The 25,858-nt window shown below is 36.9% G+C and overlaps 1 protein-coding gene across 4 annotated transcripts; it reads left to right on the forward strand.

The window, feature by feature from the left end:
* The first annotated feature begins 6,989 nt into the window (after nucleotides 1–6,989).
* Nucleotides 6,990–25,820, forward strand: LOC113051737 (equilibrative nucleoside transporter 2). 4 transcript variants are annotated; one of them, XM_026215744.1, is made up of 13 exons: nucleotides 6,990–7,328; nucleotides 15,009–15,056; nucleotides 16,585–16,666; nucleotides 17,606–17,751; nucleotides 17,876–18,015; nucleotides 18,667–18,801; nucleotides 18,938–19,035; nucleotides 19,133–19,208; nucleotides 20,297–20,493; nucleotides 21,473–21,575; nucleotides 22,339–22,424; nucleotides 22,746–22,945; nucleotides 24,103–24,296. In XM_026215744.1, exons 2-13 carry the CDS (start codon nucleotides 15,025–15,027, stop codon nucleotides 24,212–24,214), a joined length of 1,407 nt encoding a protein of 468 aa, XP_026071529.1. In that variant the 5' UTR covers nucleotides 6,990–7,328; nucleotides 15,009–15,024; the 3' UTR covers nucleotides 24,215–24,296. The 4 variants fall into 4 exon arrangements, with proteins under 4 accessions (XP_026071529.1, XP_026071532.1, XP_026071531.1 ...); XM_026215747.1 differs by lacking the exon at nucleotides 6,990–7,328 and adding an exon at nucleotides 10,042–10,233 and having other exon boundaries at nucleotides 20,315–20,493; XM_026215746.1 differs by lacking the exon at nucleotides 6,990–7,328 and adding an exon at nucleotides 10,049–10,233 and having other exon boundaries at nucleotides 24,103–25,820.
* The last annotated feature ends 38 nt before the right edge of the window (nucleotides 25,821–25,858 follow it).

A 25,858-nucleotide genomic window follows, 5' to 3' on the forward strand; every position in this document is an offset into this window, starting at 1 on the left:
CTCTCTCTCTCTCTCTCTCTCTCTCTCTCTCTTGCATCACCGTCTCACCAGTGGATCCTCTGCAGTGAATGGGTGCCGTCAGAATGAGAGTCCAAACAGCTCTATAATCCATAATAACTCTGCATCCAGTGAAAAGAGTTCCATCTCCTATATTTGTTTAAAGCTTTTTAGGCTTGTAAACAGTGCTTGATCTGTGCAGATTTCTCTCCTGATTCAGACCAGACCACTTTTTTCACTGGAGGAAGAGTTATTATGGATTATAGCAATGCTTTGAAGCTAAAAACATCTTCATGATGGATTTGTTTCAGTTTTTCCCTTTCGAGACATTATCTGCTGGACTGGAGTGATGTGGATTACATGTGGATTATTACGATGTTTTTATCAGCTGTTTGGACTCTTATTCTGGCGGCACCCATTCACTGCAGAGCATCCATTGGTGATGCAATTCTACACATCTGATGAAGAAATAAACTCATCTACATCTCGGATGGCTAGAGGGTGAGAACATTGGCAAAATTTCATTTTTTGGCGAACTGTTTCTTTAAAACAACTTATTTTTTATTCTTACTCTCTTATAAAACAAAGGTTCTTTATAAGTATTGATGGTTCCAACCTTTGACATCCATGTTCATTTCCATTGCACAAAATGTTTTTAAGATGTGGAAAAAAAGGTTATTTTGATAATTAAAACGTTCTTGACACCAAGGAAGAGAGCGATAGAAAAAATTGATTTCACTGAAAGGTTTTTTAAAGAATGGCTCTTCGAATTTTGTGGAACCTTTATTTTTATGTTAAGAAAAGTTTAAATTGAATATTCTTCTTCTACTATAAAGAAGCTTTGGACCAATGGAAACGTTCCATAAATGAGGAAAATAATTCTGCAGGAACTGTTCATAGACAGTAAAAGAAATGGACACAGCGACCCCATTGGATTCAACGGAGACAAGTGAAGTCAATTAGAAGCACACACTTCCTGGGGGTCGAGCGAACTGCGCAGACTCAAACTGAGCTTGATGACGTGGATGTCACGTGAGCAACCTGTCTGACAGTTTTAAGTCTTCTAATCACTGTGCCAAGAGAAATCTGAATCACCTACCGAATCTTGCAGAGACGGCAATCGTGAACAGGGGGACATTTTGGTATTCTGATTAATTATTTTGGCATTTTGCATAGTATTTATTTATTTTAAAATGTAACGCCAGTACGCCATATTAAGTTAATGAATAATATAAAAAAGTTATGTAAAATGATATTCAACTTGTGATATGAATTCATAAGTTTAAGGAATAACCACGATTGACGTTGAGATGTTTTTTTTTTCTTCAATTGCATGTATAATTTCATGATAATTTCCCCCCTCCCCCGTTAATATAGATACCCCTTACCCATACTTCATTATTTAATGAAGTAGATAAATTATTTAAAGTTAGTGGATGATTGTTACTTCATGTAGTGAATACATCATACTTGCCACATACCAAATTATTTCCAATTCCTCAAAATGTTGTTGAATAATTTTTGTCCCGTTGCTTTTATGGACTCTCTATGGGCTTCTCCCTTGACTTTTTGCCTCCACATCCCCCCGATAGCCTAATAGACAGTAAAAGATTGCCTGCGAGCTTCTCCTTCTGTCCATACGGTAATTTCTCTACTGTGCAACAGAGAGTCGCAGGTTATGACGCAATTGTTAGCCTATTTTTACAAAAACTGCTTCTACGGGCCATAACGTAAGATACAAGGTAATTGAGCCTTTTATACATTTTCATGTTTCTTTAGAAATAATGAATGGATAAAAGTCTTTAAACGCCTCAGATGTAAAGTTATTCGCTGTCAAAGTGACGTCAAAATGAATGGGAGTCAATGGAATGCTAACAGCAGGTTGGGGTCCGCTAATCAACCATTGGCTAGCGGACCCCCACCTGCCGTTAGCATTCCATTGACACCCATTCAATATTTGATACAAAATGTATAAAAGGCCCCATTACCTTGTATCTTACATCGTGGCCCCATAGAAGCAGTTTTTGTAAAAATAGGCTAACTATTGTGTCATGACTTGCGACTTTCTGTCGCAGAGGAAGAGAAATTACCGTATTGGGGGGGGGGGGGGTCCATAGAGAGTCCATTAAAGAAACAAGACTAAATTATTCAACAACATCTGCCAGATTTGGTGGGTGATTCAGATTTTACTTGGCACAGAGATTAGCAGACTTACAATTGTCAGACAGGTTGCTCACATGACATTTACGGCATCAAGCTTAGTTTGAGTCTGTGCAGTACGCTCGACCCCCAGCATAAACGTGCTTCTAATTGTTCCCTTTCATAGGTCACTTCGATGCTGCGGTGACGTCACCGTATGGGAACACCCCTCGGTGTGACGAATGTCTGAAGCCCTTTACCATCCCACCAATCCTATTGGCCAAATAGCGCTTGGCACCACCCCACGCATCGTATACCTAGGTGACGCACGCTATTTCGCTCAGATTTCATTTCCTTCAGGAAAGCGAATCATCTGTGCCCTAGGAATCATCTCGCGTTCTCAGTGGTTTTCTCAGAGCAGTGTTAACTCCTCTTCGCGGACATGATTAATTTTTGGAAATGTAAGGAACCGTGTACCAGGTTCATCACGAAGGGAGACTCCCATGAAAGGTGCATAGTGTGCTTGGGCTTTATCAGCCATAGCGGCCCTTCTTCTTGCCCCCACTGTGATGGCCTGCGGCTTAGAGTACTGCGCTCGAGGGTAGAAGTGTTTTCTAGATGGCGGGTTGCGACCCATTTTGGATTTACGCCGTTTGAATCTTGCACCCAGGACGAGCAAATTCAAGATGTTAACGGTAAAGTCTATTTTGTCTCAAATTCAACCAAACAACTGGTTTGTCACAATCGATCTGAAGGATGCATATTTTCATATTCAGATCATCAAGAGACACAGGAAGTTCCTCAGATTCGCTTTAGAGGGCAAAGCGTATCAATACCGCGTTCTTCCCTTTGGCTTAGCTCTGGCTCCCCAAACTTTTTCAAAATGCATGGACCCGTTGCGGCTCCAGGGCGTTCGCGTGTTGAACTACTTAGACGATTGGCTGGTGTTAGCACAATCTCAGACTCAAGCACACTCTCACCGGGATCTTGTGCTGAATCATCTAAACAGCCTGGGTGTATGCACGAATTTCCAGAAGAGTGTTTTAATTCCCTCTCAACGGATAACCTTTCTGGGAATAGACTTGGACTCTCGCGCAATGACAGCAAAACTATCTCTCCCGCGCGCTCAGTCTATCGTGTCATGCGTGCGTCGCTTCAAAGCAGGTCGCACAGTGACGGTGAGCTTGTGCCTCAGACTTTTAGGTCTAATGGCAGCGGCATCCCTTGTAATCCGCCTGGGATTACTTCATATGCGCCCTTTTCAGTGGTGGACGAAAAGTTGAAACATTTCACCCCATTCTCTTCCGCATCGGACAATTTCAGTGACACGGAGGTGTGTTATGTCAATAAAACAGTGGATGTTAACCGAATTCTTTCTAGCTGGAGTTCGGCTGGGGGTTTGTGCTTCCCGAGAGACTGTTACGACGGACGTGTCTTTGACCGGTTGGGGGGGCTGTTTGTCAAGGGCGCCCAGCTCACGGAGTTACAGGTTGGAATTACTGGCAGTTTTTCTAGCCCTCCAGTACTTCTCGAATCTGCTAAACGGCCGTCATGTACTGCTCAGGTCAGACAACATAGCGGTTGTCGTATCTGAATCATCAAGGAGGATTACGCTCTCCCCCCTGTGCAGGCTGGCGAGAAATATTCTTCTTTGGTCTCAGAACAGATTTCCGTCGATCCAAGCGGTTCATGTCCCCGGACGTTTGAACTTTGGAGCGGATTTGCTATCCTCCCAGACAGGATGTACTATCGCAAGCACAGGGAATGATTTGGCACCCAAGGCCAGATATATGGAAGCTGTGGGCGTGGCCTCTGAGCGGAGTGAGTTACTATGTCCTGGTCTTTCTGTTGAAACCACCGAGACTATAATGAATTCTTGAGCAGCTTCTACGAGACGCTTATATGCTTTCAAATGGAAACTGTTTACGACCTGGTGTGGAATTCGTAATATGGATCCAGTTTACTGCCCAGTGGCTTTAGTACTGGAGTTCCTTCAGGACCGTTTCTCTGATGGAGTAACGCCAGCCACTCTTAAAGTTTACGTGGCAGCCATTTCAGCTAACCACGTATATATAGATGGTGCCTCAGTGGGCCGTCATCCGCTGGTTTCTCGTTTTATACAGGGTGCGCCCAGAGATGTATAGTAACGAAGTAGAACTACTTCACTACTGTACTTAAGTACTAAAAGGCGGTATCTGTACTTTACTAGAGTATTATTTTTTTCTCCTACTTCCACTTTTACTTCGGTACATATTTTCGCTGAGTTTAATACTTTTACTCTGATATTTTTTTTATGTGCTGCATCGTTACTCGTTACAATTATAATAATGTTACGATCATTCCATTACAAACACTGCCAGAACTGTAGATGGCAGATTTGATGAAGCTGGAACATCATTAAGCGAATCAAGCGAGACTGCGCGTGCTGACTGAACTGCTGTGAAGAGAGAGATGAACACCGAGCCGAGCCAGATAATGACTCGTTCACGAGTCAAGAACCGGTTGCATCGGTTTTCGGATGACCAGTAACGTTAGTTCTTTCTGTCAGTTCGATTCAATAAACCAGTTGAAGAAAACAGTTCACCGATTCTTTTGCGCTCGATGCAATGGCGTCATTGGCGTTGACTGCACATGGGCTCATAACATTAACACAGAATCAATCACCAAAAGAAAACAGTTCGGTTCCAGACGCTCTGTGTGTCGGTTTGCTTCATGCTAAATCACACATGCGCAGTATCATCAGCTCATGGGTTCACGAATCACACGCGTTTGACACAAACGGTTCTTGACTCGTGAATGAGTCATTATCTGGCTCGGCTCGGTGTTCATCTTCAGTTCTCTCTTCACATCAGTTCAGTCAGTGTACTGTTTGAGTCAATGAATTACTCCGGGATATTGGTTTGTTTTAACTAAGAGGGAGTGTCAGCCACATTAAACAAGTTAACATCTTAATTCATCTGTGGATTAATGCGCATTGGAGACGCGAACTGTTTAAAACGATTCAATTCGATTTGGTGGACTGTTTCAAAAAGATCCGGTTACATCGAATGATTCGTTCGCGAACCAGATATCACAAACTGCTTTGTTTTTAACTGCCTTACAACAGACACGGAAGAGAAGACAATGCTGAATAAAGTCATAGTTTTTGCTATTTTTGGACCAAAATGTATTTTCGATGCTTCAAAAAATTCTAAATGACCCTCTGAGGTCTTAAGGGTTTGAAACAACATGAGGGTAAGTTATTAATGACATCATTTTGCAAATTGGGCTAACTAACCCTAGTAACTGTTTTTTGTTTACAAGAAGTTACAGTCAAAGGAATTGTGATTGTCCTTTAGGTTAATCATTTGAAATAGTAAAAACAATATGTTCAAACTTTTGACTACTTTCTTTAATAGCTACATAACACAAAACTTCTACTTTTACTTTCAGTACTTGAGTAGTAAATTTTAAAATAGACTACTTGCAATACTTAAGTACAAAAAATGTTGAATACTTTAGTACTTCTACTTAAGTGTGGTGCTTAAAGAGCACTTCTACTTCTACTTAAGTCACTTTTTTGATAGAGCACTTGTACTTTTACTCAAGTATGGTTCTCTAGTACTTTATACATCTCTGGGTGCGCGGCGGCTGAGGCCTTTCCGCCCTGTGCGAGTTCCTTCATGGGATTTATCCATTGTGTTGCAAGGTTTATCAGGGCATCCGTTTGAGCCCTTGGAAACTATACCGGATAAAATCCTGACTCTAAAGACAGTTCTTCTTGTGGCTTTATCCTCCCTCAAGAGAGTTGGGGATTTACAGGTTCTTTCTGTTTCACCCTCGTGCATGGAATTTGCACCAGGCTCTGTGAAGGTATTGCTGCGACCCAGGCCTAATTATGTCCTTAAGGTCACTTCTAACCCTTTCCGCTTTCAACAAGTGGTCTTGGAGGCTTTACCCCCTGCAAAGGCGGGGTCAAGACTTATGTTGATCGAACAGCCCCATGGCATGAATCTGACCAGCTGTTTGTCTGTTTCGGACACAAAAATAAAGGCCATGCTGTCACAAAACAACGCATGTCCCATTGGCTGGTGGAGGCAATATCTTTAGCCTATGGGGCACGAGGACTTGCTTCGCCTTTAGGAATTAGAGCTCATTCCACGAGAGCAGTGGCTTCTTCACAAGCTTTTCTCAGTGGATCTTCTATGGATGATATCTGTGCTGTGGCAGGATGGTCCTCACTGAGCACGTACTTTTATCAAGTTTTACAGTCTGGATGTGAGGACGGCTCCTGGCTCCCGGGTTCTCTCCGCTTGAGCAGATGCTTCCTTGGATCCCAGCTATCAGGTACGTCAGGCGTTATGGTATAGGGTTCCCATACGGTGACGTCACCGCAGCATCGGAGTGACCCATGAAAGGGAACATCTCGGTTACGTATGTAACCACTGTTCCCTGAATAGGGAACAAGATGCTGTGGTTCCGGCTGTTCCATATCTTGATAGTATTCTTCTTCTTCAGTTCATGAAATCTAAGCGAAATAGCGCTCGACACCCAGGTATACGATGTGTACACATGCGTGGGGTGGTGCCAAGCGCTATTTGGCCAATAGGATTAGCGGGATGGTATAGGGCTTCAGACATATGTCACACCGAGGGGTGTTCCCATACGGTGACATCACCGCAGCATCTCGTTCCCTATTCAGGGAACCGTAGTTACATACGTAACCGAGATGACTTCACTTGTCTCCGTTGAATCCAATGGGGTCGCTGTGTCCATTTTTTTTACTGTGAATGTCAAAAACACACTTCAGGAGTCTACGGGTGACGTCACGGACACTACGTCCATGTTTTATACAGTCTATGATCCGTGACCACAAATTCATAATCCGTGCGCACGCATAGATTTTTTTTCTTCTACAGGTGACCTCCCGGGCTCCGTAGTACGGTTGTTTGCGTCTGAAGCTCATTCTTCCAGCAGAAGACCGTCAGAGCAGCCGTAGGTGCGTGCGGACTCCAATCCGGCTGGTAGCGGTAATTCACCACAAGCTGCTGGTTCGCCAGCTGCCGAAGAAAACCTGAGCAGAGACCATGTGGTGCATGCTTCCTGATACACGCGGATCCTAATGAAATGCGTATAGAGCACGTTTAGCGGATATTATGCGCGTGGATGGAGCAGATGAAATGAGAGAATAACCAAAAAGATCGTGTTTACAAGTGAGTAGATAAACGAAACGACGACTTTCCTCCGAGTGACCTTCATTTATATGTTTATATATCAAACTTGATCGCCGTGAACTCAATGATTGTGATGACAAAGCGTTCTGAAATAATAATCATCATCATCATCATCATCATCCGTGTGTGTGTCGCGCTCTGTTTCTCTCACAGTGAATTGAATTTGCTGGTGTTTATTCCAGTAATTTATGGCATTAGCACCCAGCGGAGAGGAAACAGAGCAGCTTTTGTGCCACGCAGACGGTCAAAGAAGTCTCTGTCTGAAAGCAATACGAAATAACACTCTAGCTTAATTTGTTTTAATTTTTATTATTATTTATCTTTTATTTGTGTATTTGTAAAAAAGAAAAAGAAAAAAGAAAACCGGCTTTCTACATTCGATTCGTCTTTAACAATTCTATAATATTTCTATATCTTTATATATGTGTGTGTGTGTTTATATATATATATATATGTGTGTGTTTGTGTGTATGCCCTTATGAAAATTAACCATGGTTTTACTACAAATAAAACCAAAAAACCATGGTTACTATAGTTAAACCATGGTAATCAAAAATTAACCATGGTTTTGCTAAATTAACCATAGTTTAACCATGGTATTTGTAGTAAATCTGTGGTTATACAAATGGTAGTCAACACGCCAAAAAACCATGGGTTACTACAGTTTTACTATGGTTAAAGTAAAACTTTAACCATGGTTATTTTTCGTAAGGGATACGTATTTGCTTATTCTTGAGATAAGGGACAAAACATGTTTTTATTATTTAAAAATACATTATTTCTACATGTTTATGTTTGTAGAGAAAAGTCACAGCTAATGAACCATGGAAAGGAGCAGGTTTTGCTGATTTTTTTTTTTTTTTTTTACATTTATACACTTAATAAAATAATTTGTGTCAACTCCATTAGATGTTTTTAAAAGCATCATAATTAATTTTTTTTCCACCCAATAACAGTTTGAAGTCTTCAGTTATGAATCATCTAAGGAACATCTAAAGTACTTTAGGGGTTTTGTGTGTAGGACCGGTTTTGTTCCTTATCTCAAGAATCATATATAGGCCTATGTATATGTATAATCACTAAAGAATTTTAAGCAGAGGAGAGACTTCTGGTAAACCACAATTTTAATATCCTGACTGACTGACTAGTGCGTATGATCTCTGTATTTTAATATGCAAAAATGTTATTGACCACATGACTGAAGGTGCCTCGAAGCAGACGGAAAGGAGTGGCTGTTGTAAATGAAGCAGTGCTCTCTTTAGATTCAGATGATGTTTCTGAAGAAGGGGTGGACAAGAGGAAGATTGAGAGATGTGTTTGTGTTAAATCTGTTCAGTGAGGTTTGTTTATGCTGGAATAGAGCGTCAGACAGAATATAAATGGGTCCATGACAAATAAGGGTCTCTACAATAAAGAAAAGGAGAAATCTTTCAGATTGATTGATTTTGAGGCATAGATTGTTTGCATTATACTCAAGAAGGTTTTGTTGGCTGATATAAAATTAAGCAGCATCATGAATATCAAGATTATTTGAATGCACTTTTCTTAAAGAGCATGTAATCTGATTAGTTTTGCGATCCTTCCTTGTCTTGAGTATGAAAAAGTACTACTACACACCGAAATCACTTTAGGTTTTATACTGCAAACCAACAAACAACAACCATATAGCACACTTTTTGAGTACATAAACGTTCAAATGATGACATTGATAATAAAAATGAGAGGTAAAAGTTTCCCTATCGCTTTCCAGCGATGGCGAGAACTGAGGGAACTCAAGTGCTCCTTGCCCTGCACTTCGACCACCCCCTCCTCGGCGTCTACTTCCTCGGACCCTAGTTGCACGGCCTCTTGCACGACCTCCTCTGCTTCGCCCTCGACCCCGGACCTGTCCTCGAGCTGACAATGCGGTACTTGTCTCTGGAGTGTAGTCCTCATCAGAGTCAACAATGCTTTCATCATGGAAACTCTTACATGCAGAACAACGTTATGAATCTTACACGAAATTCATCTTCATCACAGTGTAAATGATGATAATGGAAAAACGTGTATCATGCAACCTGTTTTTAGCTTGGCCTTATAGACAACTAGCTCGTTAGCGAATCAAAAAACATCGAAAATAATACTCCTCCCCCACTCCGCTACCGCTCGCTTCGTCCTGCCGAAAAGAATTATGGGATAGGTAGGACGCGAAAGGATCCACCACACCCATCCTTCGAATTTCGGGGAAAAGGAGGACGCATTTGTGGGCCGCATTTGAAGGATCCTACGAATTTGGACAGCCTTCGTCGCGGCGCTGTGACGTAACATCCTTCAAATGAGTCCTCCGAAGGATGTAGACCCTGAATTTGGACACAGCATTCGTCGCGGCGCTGTGACGTAACATCCTTCAAATGAGTCCTCCGAAGGATGTAGACCCTGAATTTGGACACAGCAATTGTCGCAATGATCTAAACCAATAACATACAATATCAAACGTATAATGTCAGATTGGTTAATTGTTCTGTGCGTTACATTTAGGGGGGCACAAAAAGTTATTTGGGGGGGCACTGCCCCCCCCCAATGCCCCCGCTTGACGACGGGCCTGCCTACAGGTGACCTCCCGGTCTCCATAGTACGGTTGTTTGCGTCTGAAGCTCATTCCTCCAGCAGAAGACAGCTAGAGCAGTCGCAGGTGCATGCGGACTCCAATCCGGCTGGTAGCGGTAATTCACCAAAAGCTGCTGGTTCGCCAGCTGCCGAAGAAAACCTGAGCAGAGACCATGTGGTGCATGCTTCCTGATACACGCGGATCCTAATGAATGCGTATAGAGCACGTTTAGCGGATATTATGCGCGTGGATGGAGCAGATGAAATGAGAGAATAACCAAGAAGATCGTGTTTACAGGTGAGTAGATAAACGAAACGACGACTTTCCTCCGAGTGACCTTCATTTATATGTTTATATATCAAACTTGATCGCCGTGAACTCAATGATTGTGATGACAAAGCGTTCTGAAATAATAATCATCATCATCATCATCATCATCATCATCATCCGTGTGTGTGTCGCGCTCTGTTTCTCTCACAGTGAATTGAATTTGCTGGTGTTTATTCCAGTAATTTATGGCATTAGCACCCAGCGGAGAGGAAACAGAGCAGCTTTTGTGCCACGCAGACGGTCAAAGAAATCTCTGTCTGAAAGCAATACGAAATAACACTCTAGCTTAATTTGTTTTAATTTTTATTATTATTTATCTTTTATTTGTGTATTTGTAAAAAAGAAAAAGAAAAAAGAAAACCGGCTTTCTACATTCGATTCGTCTTTAACAATTCTATAATATTTCTATATCTTTATATATGTGTGTGTGTGTTTATATATATATATATATATATATATATATATATATATATATATATATATATATATATATATATATATATATATATATATATATATGTGTGTGTGTGTGTGTGTGTGTGTGTGTGTGTGTGTTTGTGTGTATACGTATTTGCTTATTCTTGAGATAAGGGACAAAACATGTTTTTATTATTTAAAAATACATTATTTCTACATGTTTATGTTTGTAGAGAAAAGTCACAGCTAATGAACCATGGAAAGGAGCAGGTTTTGCTGAATTTTTTTTTTTTTTTTTTTTACATTTATACACTTAATAAAATAATTTGTGTCAACTCCATTAGATGTTTTTAAAAGCATCATAATTTAATTTTTTCCACCCAATAACAGTTTGAAGTCTTCAGTTATGAATCATCTAAGGAACATCTAAAGTACTTTAGGGGTTTTGTGTGTAGGACCGGTTTTGTTCCTTATCTCAAGAATCATATATAGGCCTATGTATATGTATAATCACTAAAGAATTTTAAGCAGAAGAGAGACTTCTGGTAAACCACAATTTTAATATCCTGACTGACTGACTAGTGCGTATGATCTCTGTATTTTAATATGCAAAAATGTTATTGACCACATGACTGAAGGTGTCTCGAAGCAGGCAGAAAGGAGTGGCTGTTGTAAATGAAGCAGTGCTCTCTTTAGATTCAGATGATGTTTCTGAAGAAGGGGTGGACAAGAGGAAGATTGAGAGATGTGTTTGTGTTAAATCTGTTCAGTGAGGTTTGTTTATGCTGGAATAGAGCGTCAGACAGAATATAAATGGGTCCATGACAAATAAGGGTCTCTACAATAAAGAAAAGGAGAAATCTTTCAGATTGATTGATTTTGAGGCATAGATTGTTTGCATTATACTCAAGAAGGTTTTGTTGGCTGATATAAAATTAAGCAGCATCATGAATATCAAGATTATTTGAATGCACTTTTCTTAAAGAGCATGTAATCTGATTAGTTTTGCGATCCTTCCTTGTCTTGAGTATGAAAAAGTACTACTACACACCGAAATCACTTTAAGTTTTATACTGCAAACCAACAAACAACAACCATATAACACACTTTTTGAGTACATAAACGTTCAAATGATGACATTGATAATAAAAATGAGAGGTAAAAGTTTCCCTAGTCCAGGTTTTAATGAACACGATCCTGAGTAAGCAAATCAAGCACTAGCCATTATCGGTGGAAAAATTTTTCAGTTAATAAAATGACCAAGTTTTAGTAAAAAACACCCAAGGTTTACCATAATTTTTTTTTTCAGCATAGATAATGAAATATAATTCATCCTTGTGTTCAGTTTGTGAAAAACAGTGCTGAAAATAGGATGCTTTTTAACTACATTTTTATTATTTCTTGCACTAAAACATTTTTGAATCTGCATCAATGGCTATTACAGAGAAAGTTCATAAATATTGAGATATTGCTCAATGTCAATGGATGGATATCTTGAAATACTTTAGATTTTACTTCAATATATTTCCTATCCATCCAATCATGTAAAATCCCTTTCGCCACATGTTTTGTTAAATGCAGTCAATCCAGAGAGAAACCTACTGAAGCTCTAACAGATCTTTTGAATGGAAGCACTAGACCAGTCACTAAAGAGTTAATCCATTGACATTCTCTGCATATCTGCCACCTAAGTTCCCAGCATTACCTTCCTCGTGTTACCCTCTAAAGTGACCCTATTTATCTACTCACATGCTGTTACCCTTGTGTTTCATTTCTTTGGCTCTTGTGAAGATAATTTGTGAGCTGTTGGGAACAAACTGCTTGATTTTCAAATGTGGGTCTTTCCACACATAACTGAAATAAATTTGGGGGAAAAAACCCTCTTGGGTGCTAATTGTCTTACGAATACAAGTTTCCCGTGGTGTTAAAGTACGCTTAAGCATACTGAATGTAATGCTTTTGGACTCTTTATTGCATGTTAACTGCAATTAAATGAAAATGTGTTTCAGTTGCAATTAATTTGAAATGCGTTTAGGTGGACTTTAGAGTGTTTTTGCCCCGATTAAGTAGGACTTAAGTATATCTTTACATGCAATTTTGTAAGGGTTTCTATTGTCTTTCAAATATGGTTAAAGTACTGCTGAAGATACTGACAAGCATTTATGGTAAACTATAATATATTTATTTAGTGTCTTTTCCATTGAAATTTTTATTTTAATGTTGTAATTACATATTTGTAATAATGAAGTTGCAGTTCCATACATTTAAGTTATATTATCTTTAATGTTATGCAACACATTTAAAGTACATTTTAGTCAACACCTCAAAATAAAGGACGGAAGATTAATAAAAGATTATTTAAAATGTATCTTAAAGAAACTTTTAATTTGGCATCATACAAATGTCGCTTTTTAAAAGTGTACTTAAGTGTGTTAAGAAATAGTCATGAAAGTGTCTCACTCTAAGTAATTGAAGTGGACATATTTAATTAATATTACATATCTGCAAGTACAGTTTAAAAATATATACTTTTAAGATTTGAGGTACCCCATATACAGATTCAGCAAAGTTAAGTACACAAGTGCATGTTCAATACAGTTAAGTGCACTTCTTTTGTAACCATACCCTTTTATTTAATCTCCGTCCAACTGTTGGAGATGATGTAGAGACTTCTACAACTTTTTAAGATCCAGTCAGTTTCTGATATCATAAAAATGTTAACGTACCCATTCATTGCTTTTCAAAATTATAGAGTTGTTTCCTTTTTCATGATTCAGGTGTTCTAGGTGTGTTGTTATGGGGATTCATTAAGTAGAGTTTCTGTTAGATACAGTACTTGTTTAGTATTAAACACATCTGAGTCAGGCTTCTGTCGTAATACATCAAACCGTTTGTGATATTTCTAATGGAGGATGTGGTAGTGAATGAGTCATGAGTATGAGTTCACGTGAATTAAGCAGATTTGCATTGTTTCCTTAGCAGTTTACACCACAACAGTCAAGAAAACTCAGTTACGCAATAACTTCAAATATTGTTGATAGAAATAATGCTGTGTAACAGGTTTCGTTGTTGCCGGTTAAATCTATAAAATGTAGCGCCTTCAAACAGCTAGTCTAAAATACAGTACAACTGAATACAGTACTTAAGATAATTTAGTGGTTTAAACCAAGAGAAATGTAAGTAAAATTAAAATGTTTAAGAAGCTGATGAAATAAATTGAAGATAAAGAATGGATTAAGCGATTTTTTTTTTTCTCAAGAAATAATCCTGACTCTTTGAAAAACTTAAGTGTAAAAAGCATAGCATACTTACTGCAAAAAATATAGTGTGAACTGAATGTAATGTTTTTAGACACTTCAATGCATGTTAATTGCACTTAGACAAAAATATATTATAATTTAAGCAGAACTTAAATACATCTTTATTTGCAATTTTATTATTCTATCTTTGAAATATGACAAGCATTTATGGTAAACTAAAACATACTTTAATGTAATTTCAGTTGAAACCTTTTGGTCATGTATTTAAACATTTGCAACTACACATTTGTAATGAAGTTGCAATTTGTGACAATTCACTTTAATTGTAATATTGAATAAAAGTTCAAATAAAAATGTACTTAACATGTGCTTCAGTTATTCAACACGTCTAATTTAACTTCTTTAAATCACAGTGAAATCTTATTAAAACTGATTTAAAATGTAATTTAAAATAAAACTTTTAATTTGCCACTTTTAAAAGCGTACTTAAGTGTGTTAAGTCACTTAAGTGGCCTTTTATTTTTTTACCATGTTATCTGCAATTACATTTTTTTTATATGCCTTTAACAGTGCATAAGTGCACATTTAATACACTTAAGTGCACTTTTAAAGAAGGCTCATTATCACAAAATATATATAGTAGTCTGTTATTATTTATCTTTGCATTCGTTCCTATTTAACACCATTGCGAGAGTAAACCCTCTGTAACTTGAACGCTCCTCCTACTCTCCGCTCCCCATTGCTCACAGAATGCTATGTTTGTCCACATGCACACTCACGTTTAGTGTAGTTAAACTGTTGTAGCAGAAGCAGTCATGTACCAGGCGTCTTGCTGTTTTGTGGAGGAACTGCAGTGTTATCTAGATCTTTTCTGTTATCTAGATCTTTTCTAGATCTTTTCTGTATTTGGAGTAAATAAAGGTAAAAATGTATTTTTCTCATTCTTTTCTAGACTATAAATGAGTGTAGCAGCTTTGAGATGGTCAATGTTTCTGCTGTTTGTGATGTATTTAATGTAAAGCTAGAATTGTGTTTTAATGATTTGATGTTTTGTTTGTCAAACAGCTGCCACCCGTACAAAATGAACCCAAGAGAAGATGCTCCTGCAGACCGGTATGTTCTTCATTCTGGATTTCATTTTTTACCTTTAAAACACAGAAGTGTCTCAAACTAAAGGATGGATGTGATCGCAGTGAAGCACAATGATATGTGACTTTGAACAAGGGTGTGGATTGAGTTTAATTGCTCTGAAAGCACAGAGTGAGTCAACAGAACAGCCTGTAATCAAGCTAATAGCTTCCCGCCATTGCCTCGAGTCATTCATTTTGTCATTATTAATTAATTCATGTATTTTTTTTAAAGGTAGGGGCTTTTGAAGCCTTTAAAGAGTCTTGAGTTTACTTTTCAAAATAAAAAAAGCTTAAATCATGTAAAATAAAGTCTTAAAAATTTGCAATCATCTTAAATTTGGCAATAGACAGTCAGGAGTCAATTATAAAGATTAACTCAGAGTAAATTAAGCTAAGATTTATTAAAAATGACAATGTAACCAGCTTGTAAATAGTCTGTAACCAGTGTTGCTATTGTTAACTAAAACTATTACAAATGTTAAAATATAATAATAATAATAATAATAATAATAATAATAAAAAATGTTGTGTGTGTGTGTATATATATATATATATATATATATATATATATATATATATATATATATATATATATATAATATAATGTATTAGGGGTGTAACGGTACACAAAAATCACGGTTTGGTGCGTACCTCGGTTTTAAAGTCTTGGTTCATTTTCGGTACAGTAAGGGAAAGAAATGCAAACATTAAACTGCAGATTGTTTATTACGATAAATTTTTTTAACAATTTGTTTACACTTTTTTTAAACACTTTTTATATATATATATATATATATATATAAGTTAAAAGGAATAAGAAATAAAATACTGCTGCAAAGTATATATAAATATATATATATATATAACTTTTCCAAAGTGTAAAGTGCAGCAACAACAGTTTCAGTTTTTAGACCTCCTCAGATTTCGTTATAGCATTGGACCGATCGGAATTAAGAGCAAAGGTCTGTTTAAATGCCGACGGGAGCTGCGTTTGAATTACGGTCGTTTTTTTCCTAGTTGTAGTGATGTTCACACTCGCGTGATGCCTTTTCAAAACTTTAGAGTCAGCTGCAGGGCGGGATTTGCACTGAACGCGGAGACTTCCGCCACTTAATATGTTTGTGTGCAAATACACGTACCGTTACACCCCTAATGTGTGTGTATATATATATATATATATATATATATATATATATAGTTCATATAAGTACAGCCATAGATGGGCTGTGTGTATTTTTATATAAATTAAAAAAATATATTCTAATAATAATAATAATAATAATAATAATTAATAGCATTAATAATAATACTGTTTTATTGTTGTAGTTTGACTCATAAGAGTATGGATAATTAAAATATTTTTTTGATAAGAAAATAGTGTGGATACATACTCAGTTCCCTGCTTTTACTCGTATATTCCTGAAGAAAAAAAAGACATAAGAAATTAAATCTAAAATGTCATGGTTTCACATGAACAGTCTGTTGACTGCTCTTCTCTCTCTTATCTGTAGTGGCTTCTTCGTCGGGATCATATTCTTCATCCTTGGCCTGGGAACGCTGTTGCCATGGAACTTCTTCATGACGGCATCTATGGTAACGGAATGTGGAAAACATTCCAAATATGGGAGTTAAACCCAGCGCTGGTCATATGGGAATAACACACGATGTTCTCAGAACATGTTTCTGGAACACCACAGTTGTTTCTATTTTTACAGGCACTTTAAGCTGAGAGAATTTCCCCAAGCCCTTTATTGATCTTGTTTCGATCCGAATTCTCCAATAAGTTCACTAATTAGTTTGCTATAGTAGTTGGCTAATTAAACTGATTAGAATAGAGTTTTATCTTCCATTCTCGCACTCACTATACAGGCGTAATATTATTACAGTTACAGTTCACTTTTATGAATGATAGTTAGTAGAATAGTCTTATTTGAGATGCATTTAAGTTTAAATCACAAAACAAAATACAATTAGAATAAAGCAATAAAAAGAAAACCCCCTCGCTGTTATAATTTTACTGTAAACCACTGCTTCATGAGGATTATTGCTTTTATAAAATGTTTATTCCATATATATAGCAAGGTTTCACAGAATAAAACACAGCAAATAAAGTCTAATGATATTAATAAAAACAGTATTCTTCCGCCAAACAATGGAGTTCCTCAAACAGTTGTGGTTCCAACAAAGTGGTTGCCGAGCAACACACAGAAGTAAACAAAGCTGTATGTTTGTAGAGTAATTTACAGCAGCTCTGAACGTGGCTCAGCCAATCAGAATCAAGGACCGGAACTCTCTGTTTTATAAACTTCACATATTTAATTATTCACATTTATATATATATATATATATATGTATATATATGTATATAGGACACCCTACTTGATAGGTCATCTGTATCGACGATCAATAAAAACCGAAATCAGTCAGTTGACCACTAGTATTGATTTTTCCTTCCCATAATGTTGCGTTTGATTAAAATGTAGTGTTAAAATGGCTTGTTTATTGCTTCTAAATCATATTTGGTTCTTACAGTATTTCAACAACAGACTCAACACGTCTGAATGGAGTAATGGAACAATAACCACCAGGAAGGAGTATTATTTTGATAACTGGATGACTCTGCTGTCCCAGCTGCCTTTGCTGCTGTTCACTTTCCTCAACTCTTTTCTCTATGATTGGTGAGAACTGTGCTTTTTTTGTTTTCTTTTTTTTTCCTGGTGCACAAAAACCACGTGGACTTGACACATAGCTATGAATTCTACATTAACATTTGCAACATGTACCCGATCATTTGTGTTTCAGGATCTCAGAGAAGGTGAGGATAGCAGGCAGTCTGGTCTTCATCCTCATCCTCTTCGTCCTCACTGCTGTTCTGGTGAAGATCTCGATGGAGGAGGACCGCTTCTTCTCCGTCACCATGGCCACTGTCTGGTTCATTAATTGTTAGTGTCAAGAGAAACCTCAGCATTGTTTAGCAACACTCATATGCATATAGTATACGGTATGTGTTCAAGAATGCATTGCATTGATCAAAAGTAACAGTAAAGACAATGTTATAAAATATTTCTATTTCAAATAAATACTGTTCTTTTTGACTTTTATTCATCAAAGAATCCCCCAAAAATTGATGTGTCGCATTTTTCACAAATATGTTGTTTCTAACATGGATAATAATCAGTAAATGTTTCTTGAGCAGCAAATCCTCATATTAGAATGATTTCTGAAGATCATGTGACACTGAAGACTGGAGGAATGATGCTGAAAATACAGCTTTGATCACAGAAATAAATTACATTTTACTATATACTCACATAGAAAACCATTATTTTAAATTGAAATAATATTTCACAATTTTACTGTTTTTACTGTATTTTTGATCAATTAGATGCAGCCCTGGTGAGCAGAAGAGACCATTCAAAAACACAAAAAAATCGAACCAACTCCAAAATTATCTCACTGAAAACACCCTTTTAAACGGTTTCAGAATGAATGCAGAATTACTGACATGCATAAAAATATTGTTTAATGTAGATCACCCCCATGGTGATTAGTGTTTTGTGTGCTCATGGTATTTATGTCTGTGTGTCTCTCAGCGTTCGGGGCCGTGTTACAGGGAAGTCTGTTTGGTTTGGTGGGATTGTTGCCGCAGAGGTACAGTGCCATCTTTATGAGCGGACAGGGGCTCGGTGGGACATTTGCAGCTCTTGCAATGATCTTCGCCATCGCAAGTGAGACTCTGTGCTATTTTACTATCATTTTAGTTATTTCGTTTCTTTTTTTTTTATATTTAGGATGTGAGTAACCTCTCACGAAGTTCTGTATAGATCTGTTCACTGTGTGTGTGTGTGTGTGTGTGTGTGACAGGTGAAGCTGATAGTGAGTCTGCAGCTCTGGGTTATTTCATCACTCCGTGTGTCGGGACCCTAGTCACACTCTTCAGTTACATGCTGCTCCCAAAACTGGTCAGTGAGTGTGTGTTTAGATGTAATCCTGTCACATCTGTGCGGTTTCTTAGTCATCTGAATCTGAGACTGATCTCTGGAGTGTGTGTGTGTGCAGGAGTTTGCTAGGTTTTACCTGGACCGCAAAAGCAAGAGTTACGAGCTTGAGACGTCCAGCCGGCTGCTGCCTACAGGTGAACTTACAGTCTATAAACTCACAGATAGTGGACTGCCATGCCACCAGTTAAAAGCAATATAGACTCATTTACATGTGAAAAAGAAGTACATGTTAGCATATTTGAGATGCAATTAAGTGTCGAAAACATTACATTCAGTTCATGTTAATTGCAATTGAATAATAATGTATTACAATTTAAATGTATATTAAATGCAGTTAGCTAGCTGAACTTAAGTATTTTTGACCAACTTAAGTACATCTTTATTTGCAATGTCATTAATACTTTGATATATTATTCTAAAATATACTTTAATGTCATTATTTTTCAAACTCTTTTGAGACTTAAAAAAAATATTTATGTCTATGGAGGCAAAGCTGAAACTTCATCAAAATAAAAGTTATAAAGAACAGTATTTATTTAAAAAGGAAATATTCTGTAACAACATACTCCACCATTCGAAAGTTTGTGGTCAGAATTTTTTTTAAAGCAACAATGTGTTAAATCCTGAAAATCCAGCTTTGATCACAGGAATAAATTAAATTTGAACAGATATTCAGATAAAAACAGATTTTAAATTGTAATAATATTTCACAATTATACTGTTTTTACTGTATCTTTGATCAAATGTAGCCTTGGTGAGCAGAAAATACTTCTAAAGTAAAACCTTATTGATCAACTGATGTTGATGGTAATTAACTTGTGAGAATATGCAAAATATATAATATTGAATAACAAACTAAGGTTAAAATTATAATTATAAAGTATGTGCTTTACTATGTTATTCAAGTACATTCAAATAATTGTACTTTAAAACATAAAAGATGATTAAAACAATGATATAGAATGTTTTTAAGTAAAAAAAAAAGAAAGAAAAAAATCCTTTAACTATACATATTTTTGCTAAGTGTTTTAAAAGTGTGCTTAAGTGTGTTAAACAGTCATGAAAATGTCCCTTTTTAAGTCACTTAAGTGTCCTTTTATTTCATTATGTTGTTTTATATTATCTGCAAGTATGTTTTTTAGTTTAAATATACTTGTATGATTTGCAATTTGACTACAAGTGCACATTCAATGCAATTAAGCACACTTATTTTATTTTTAAGGTGACTCTGTCCCTCCAGGTGATGTTGAAGGCTGTGAGAAGACCAGTGATCTGTCTGTTGGCTCTGTGGCGAACGGGAATCCTAATAAAGGTGATAGCAGTGTGATCGAAGAGGAGGGGGTCAGACAGGCCTTCATCCCACTGCAGTCAGAAAACAAGTCAACACAGAAGAGCTCCATCCTGGAAGTCTTCAAAAAGGTGCCGTTATATTTGACCAATAACAGTCACCTTTATTTATATAACGCTTTATACAATACTGGTTGTTTCAAAGCAGCTTTACAGTGTCAAACAAGAAAATAGTGCGGAGGACAATAGAAAACAGTTCCCAGTTGAATCAGTGATGACATCAAATATCATACACCATCTGGTCTGGATACGAACTGGATCTGGCGATGACCTCGGAATGAGAATGAAACCGACTAATATTAGATTAGATGTAAACATGCTAGAAACATGGTTTTCAGAAGAAAGATTGCTATTAAATAGCACACCTAGGTTCCTAACTGATGATGAGGAATTAACAGAGCAGCCATCAAGTGTTGGTGTACTAGATTATTACATGTTGAGGTTTTAAGTCGGATAATTAACACCTCTGTTTTCTCAGAATTTAGCAGTTGGAAATTACTGGTTATCCAGTTGTTTTTATATCAGCTATGCATTCTGTTAGGTTTGCAAATAGGTATGTTTTGTCTGGCCACAAAGAGATATTGAGCTGAGTATCAACAGGGAAAGCGAAATCCATTTTTCCTGATGGTTTCTCCTAAGGGTAACATGTAAAGTGTGAAAAGCAACAGTCCTAGTACTGAGCCTTGAGGTACTCCATACTCCACTGATCGATGTGATATCTTATAATTCACTGCTACGAATTGACAACAGTCAGATAAATAAGAATTGATCCATGCCAATGCAATTCCACTAATGCCGACATAATTTTCTAGTCAATTCAAAAGAATGTTGTGGTCGATAGTGTCGAATGTAGTGCTAAGATTCAGTAGCACTACTAGAGAAATACAACCATGATCAATGATCAGATCAGCAGATTATTATAACTCTTGAGAGCAGACGCTATACTTTGATACAGTCTAAACCTGTATTACAGCCTGTGGTCTGTTTTGGCTGTTATAACAGTGGCTTATTGTCATCATCTCTCTCTCTCTCTCTCTTTCTCTTTCTCTAGATTTGGCTTATGGCGTTTTGTGTGACGTTTGTATTCACAGTTACACTGTCAGTTTTCCCTGCTGTTATTGTGGATGTGAAAACTGTGTATGGAGGAAAATGGGGTATGAAACACACAAATATTGATTACATTTGTAATTACAATGACTACCTATTCATTAAAACCCTAGCCCTTAAAGAAAATATTTATAATTTACAATAATTTACAATGTAATTTACAATATTTATAATATTTAAAATCAATGGTAGATGAATTATTTTTAAAATTATTGTTTAGCTTTAGTGCTAATAGTTTCTTTTTTTTTTTGTCTAATGTTTTATCTGAGAATGAGAATTTAAAACAAGACACAACAGATGAATGAACAGATATCACCATGCTTTACCCAGTTGATTAATCACACAATGCGTTAAGACAATTGTTTTGTATTACATTTTTATGAAGGTTTTGTTAAATATTAAATTGAGGCATTATCTAATATTACATACATTTCCAGAAAAAAAAATATATATATATATATATATATTCTGAACATCGATATGTCAACAAAATCAAACAAGATTTTTTCCTTTTTTCACTCCATAATTCAGAAAATACTGTCAACGTTCAGAAAATATATATTTTTTTACCATGTTTTTATCTGGTCTGGCAAAAACAATCGATTAAATCATTTCATAACATATCTCTACTTAATTTGACTTCTTATTGGCTTTTTTAACCTGATCAAACGATAAATGCTACCATCTGGTGGATCTCTAAAGAATAACACCCAAAGAAGTGTTTTCAAAACCTTGCACGATTGAGCACTTTTCACTGTTGTATGTATAAGGATGTGCAGCAAAAAAAAATTATCTCGCTCTTTCTTTCAGAACGATACTTCATTCCTATTTTTTGTTTTCTCTTGTTTAACGTGATGGACTTTACTGGCAGAACTGTCACGATATTATTAAAGTGGGTGAGTGAATTATTTTAGCATTAATTCTTTCATCAGTTCACCACCAAGAGAACTGCAGATAAAAAAAACTCAAGTTGTTCAGAACCAGTGTGACGTGAATATTTGTTGCTTTCTTAGAAATGTTTCTATACCTGAGTGAATGTTAATGGCACTTTGAGATATATTTCTGTTACTGAATGAAGGAGAAAGTGGCATTTTTCCACAGCCTGTGAGAAAATGTTTTCTTTTTTCATTTTATTTGTTTAATAATGTGGTTCTTGTTTCGTGGTGGAGCTTTCATGTAGTATGTAACTTCTCCTGTGTGTTGTGTGTCTCCCGTAGCCGTCTAAAGACAGTCGCTTGTTCCCGCTGCTGGTGGTCTGTCGAGTGGTCTTCGTCCCGCTGCTCATGATGTGTAACGTACAGGAGAGACACTACATGCCTGTGCTCTTCTCCAATGACATCGTGTTTGCTACCATCATGTTGTTTTTCTCCGTGTCCAGCGGATACTTTGTGTGTCTGTCCATGACCTACGCACCACAGTGAGTACATGAGTTTCAGCACATAATGTGTACAAAAAGGCTCTCCATGGCTGCATTTATTTGATCAAAAATGCAGTAAAAACTGTAATATTGTGAAATATTATTGACATTTAAAATAACTGTTTTTTATTGTAATTTATTTTCAAATGTAATTTATTTCTGTGATGCAAGGCTGAATTTTCAGTAGCATTAACCTAGTCTTCAGTGTCACATGATCACCCAAGTTGACCCAAAAATGTACATTTGCTGAAAATGTATTCACCCTCGGGTCATCCGATGTAGATGAGTTTGTTTCTTCATCAGATTTGGAGAAATTTAGCATTGCATCAGTGTCTCAGCAATGGATGCTCTGCAGTGAATGGGTGCCGTCAGAATGAGAGTGCAGCTTTTCTCTTCTAAAGACATAAACTGATGGACTGGAATGGTGTGGATAATTGTGTTGTTTTTATCAGCTGTTTGGACTCTCATTCTGACGGCACCCATCCATTTCAGAGCATCCATTAATGAGACACTGATGCTATGCTACATTTCTCCAAATCTGTTCAGATTTAAAAAAAGAAAAACCTTCAGGTCTACAGTTGGTAATCGTTAGAAATGTTGTGGTTCCTGTTCCATTAAAATGATTAAACAAGTATTTAGAAAATAGTGGTAAAGAAAAATGCACAATACTCAACTGCTCAATGCTCAATACTGTTTATTACTTACTGTCAACTTAATTTAAAGGTTGCCAATGTCAAAATTCAACATTTCCAGTTCCATTTAAATGAACTCTGATGATGTTTTTTCCTATTTTCCCTTCACTGAATGTAGTGTTGCTGGAAGGCAGTAAGTAATGTAGAGTAATGCAAGTCCATCGATCAGCATGTACTTCAAAGTTGATATTTTTTTTACACTATCAGTGGCATTTTGCTTTTGCTTTTTGGCAAAATAGTCCCTTGAGGGCTGAGACACTTGTTTATTTCCCTAAATTAATAAACTACAACCTGTTACACTTATAACCATGTATACACACTGTCCATAAAGCCCCAATTTTACAAATTATAATGCATTCCCAACCCTACTCAGGGACCCACAGATATATCGATTCTGATTTGGGGTGAACTGTTCCTTTGAGAACACACTGCACACGTCACATGCTGATGTTTCTCTCTTCTCAGGCTTGTGGAGCCTAAAGATGCCGAGACGGCCGGTGCGTTGATGACGTTTTTTCTGGCTCTGGGTCTGTCGTTGGGAGCAGCGTTGTCGTTTCCTCTGCGTTTGCTGGCCTGACCTCATCTTCTCACTCTCACTCCTGAATCCTCGGCTCTCAGGCTCCTGCAGCGGCGCTCGGAGTCAGTCTCATCTCTTACTGTTCACACACATCAGACACAGTCATGAAGGGAAGCAGCGACATTACGCCAGTTTATTTGGCAGCTAACAAACATGATGTACAGAATCACCATGCTGTCATTAAGGGAGAAATGAATCAAACAAACTATAAAGAAGCATTTTTTGATTATTTAAACCTAGATTTGTACTGTGTTTTACTCTTAGCATTAAACATATATACAGTATACGTACACACACACACACACACACACACATATATATATATACCTATATATATATATATATATATATATATATGTGTGTGTGTATATTGAATGTCAGGACACAGGGAACAACATAAAGTTTTGATAAAATGAAATGTCAAAAAGCAGGAAAATATTGCGTGTTTTTTTTTACTAATTTCCGTGAACAGGAGATTTTTACTGGGAAACCCTTGTATTCAGGAATTTAAGTTTTGAAGGGAACATTATTATTTACATTTCTTATAATTGTGGAATATATATTACACATGTAAAATGCAGTTATATACATATCAAAGTTTCTCTGATTCTGTACTTTTCTAGGTCAACAAAAAAAAAGGGTACGACACCTACAGTATGTACAAAATGTCAGATTTTCTTAGAAAAATTAGTCGCTTCAGCGTTTCAAATTATGCTGATAATGGCAAAAAAAACACGGTGGACGGTGATGCTCATGACATCATCAGTGTTCAAAGATTGAGGGGGTTAAAGAAAATGCATTTATTATTAGGGTCCCGCAGGCAGGACAAGAAAACAACAGAACAATTTTTAAAAACAGAAAATTAAAGCTCGACTGTGAGACCACAGTTTACAACCTGGGCTCCAGAGAAAACTTCTGTGAACCAAACCGCAAAACAAAACAAGAAAGTGTATACTCTCAATTTGACGTTCCTTCCAGTATGTTCTGGAAAGGAAGGATGGAAATGAAATCAATCATCACTTTCATTCTGTATAAAGAACTGATTGGGGCGATGCAAAGATGTTCGCCAGATAATATACCGGTATATCCATTTTTTATTTTTTTTTACTTTGTGTGTGTGTGTGTGTGTGTGTGAAATTACTATAAAAGCCTGTTTGTTGTCTTTATAAAATCAAATTATTATTTGGGTGTCCTTGTGGTCAATATATATATATATATATTTTTAATTGATAACATTAAAAAGCTTCCTGAGGTACGTCTTTGTCCCTTACAGAGGTTTCTTTTCTGGCCTGTATCACAGTCCAATGTAAGCTCTTGTGATGATTGTCATGAGCTCATCTCATGTGGAAACCTGCTTTAGACTGCTGTGACCTTTCATTTCACTCATGCATATGGAGTATTAAGTTACATATTTGTGATACGTCCTGTATGCACATGTCGGGAGTGTACAAAGTGCCATATGAAATTGAGAGGTGAATTTTTTTTATAGGACCAAAATGTTACAGATCTTTTGAAAACGTTGATTGTTTTGTAGTGCTTTCAGTGTTGATTTAGAATAATGCTTTTAATTAAATATGAAATAAACACCTGTTCTATACAGTAGAATTGCCCATTCTGCATCTTCCTTCCTCCAAAAACACAAGA

The sequence above is a fragment of the Carassius auratus genome, chromosome 32, assembly GCF_003368295.1.
Source record: "Carassius auratus strain Wakin chromosome 32, ASM336829v1, whole genome shotgun sequence".
Taxonomy (NCBI): Eukaryota; Metazoa; Chordata; class Actinopteri; order Cypriniformes; family Cyprinidae; genus Carassius; species Carassius auratus.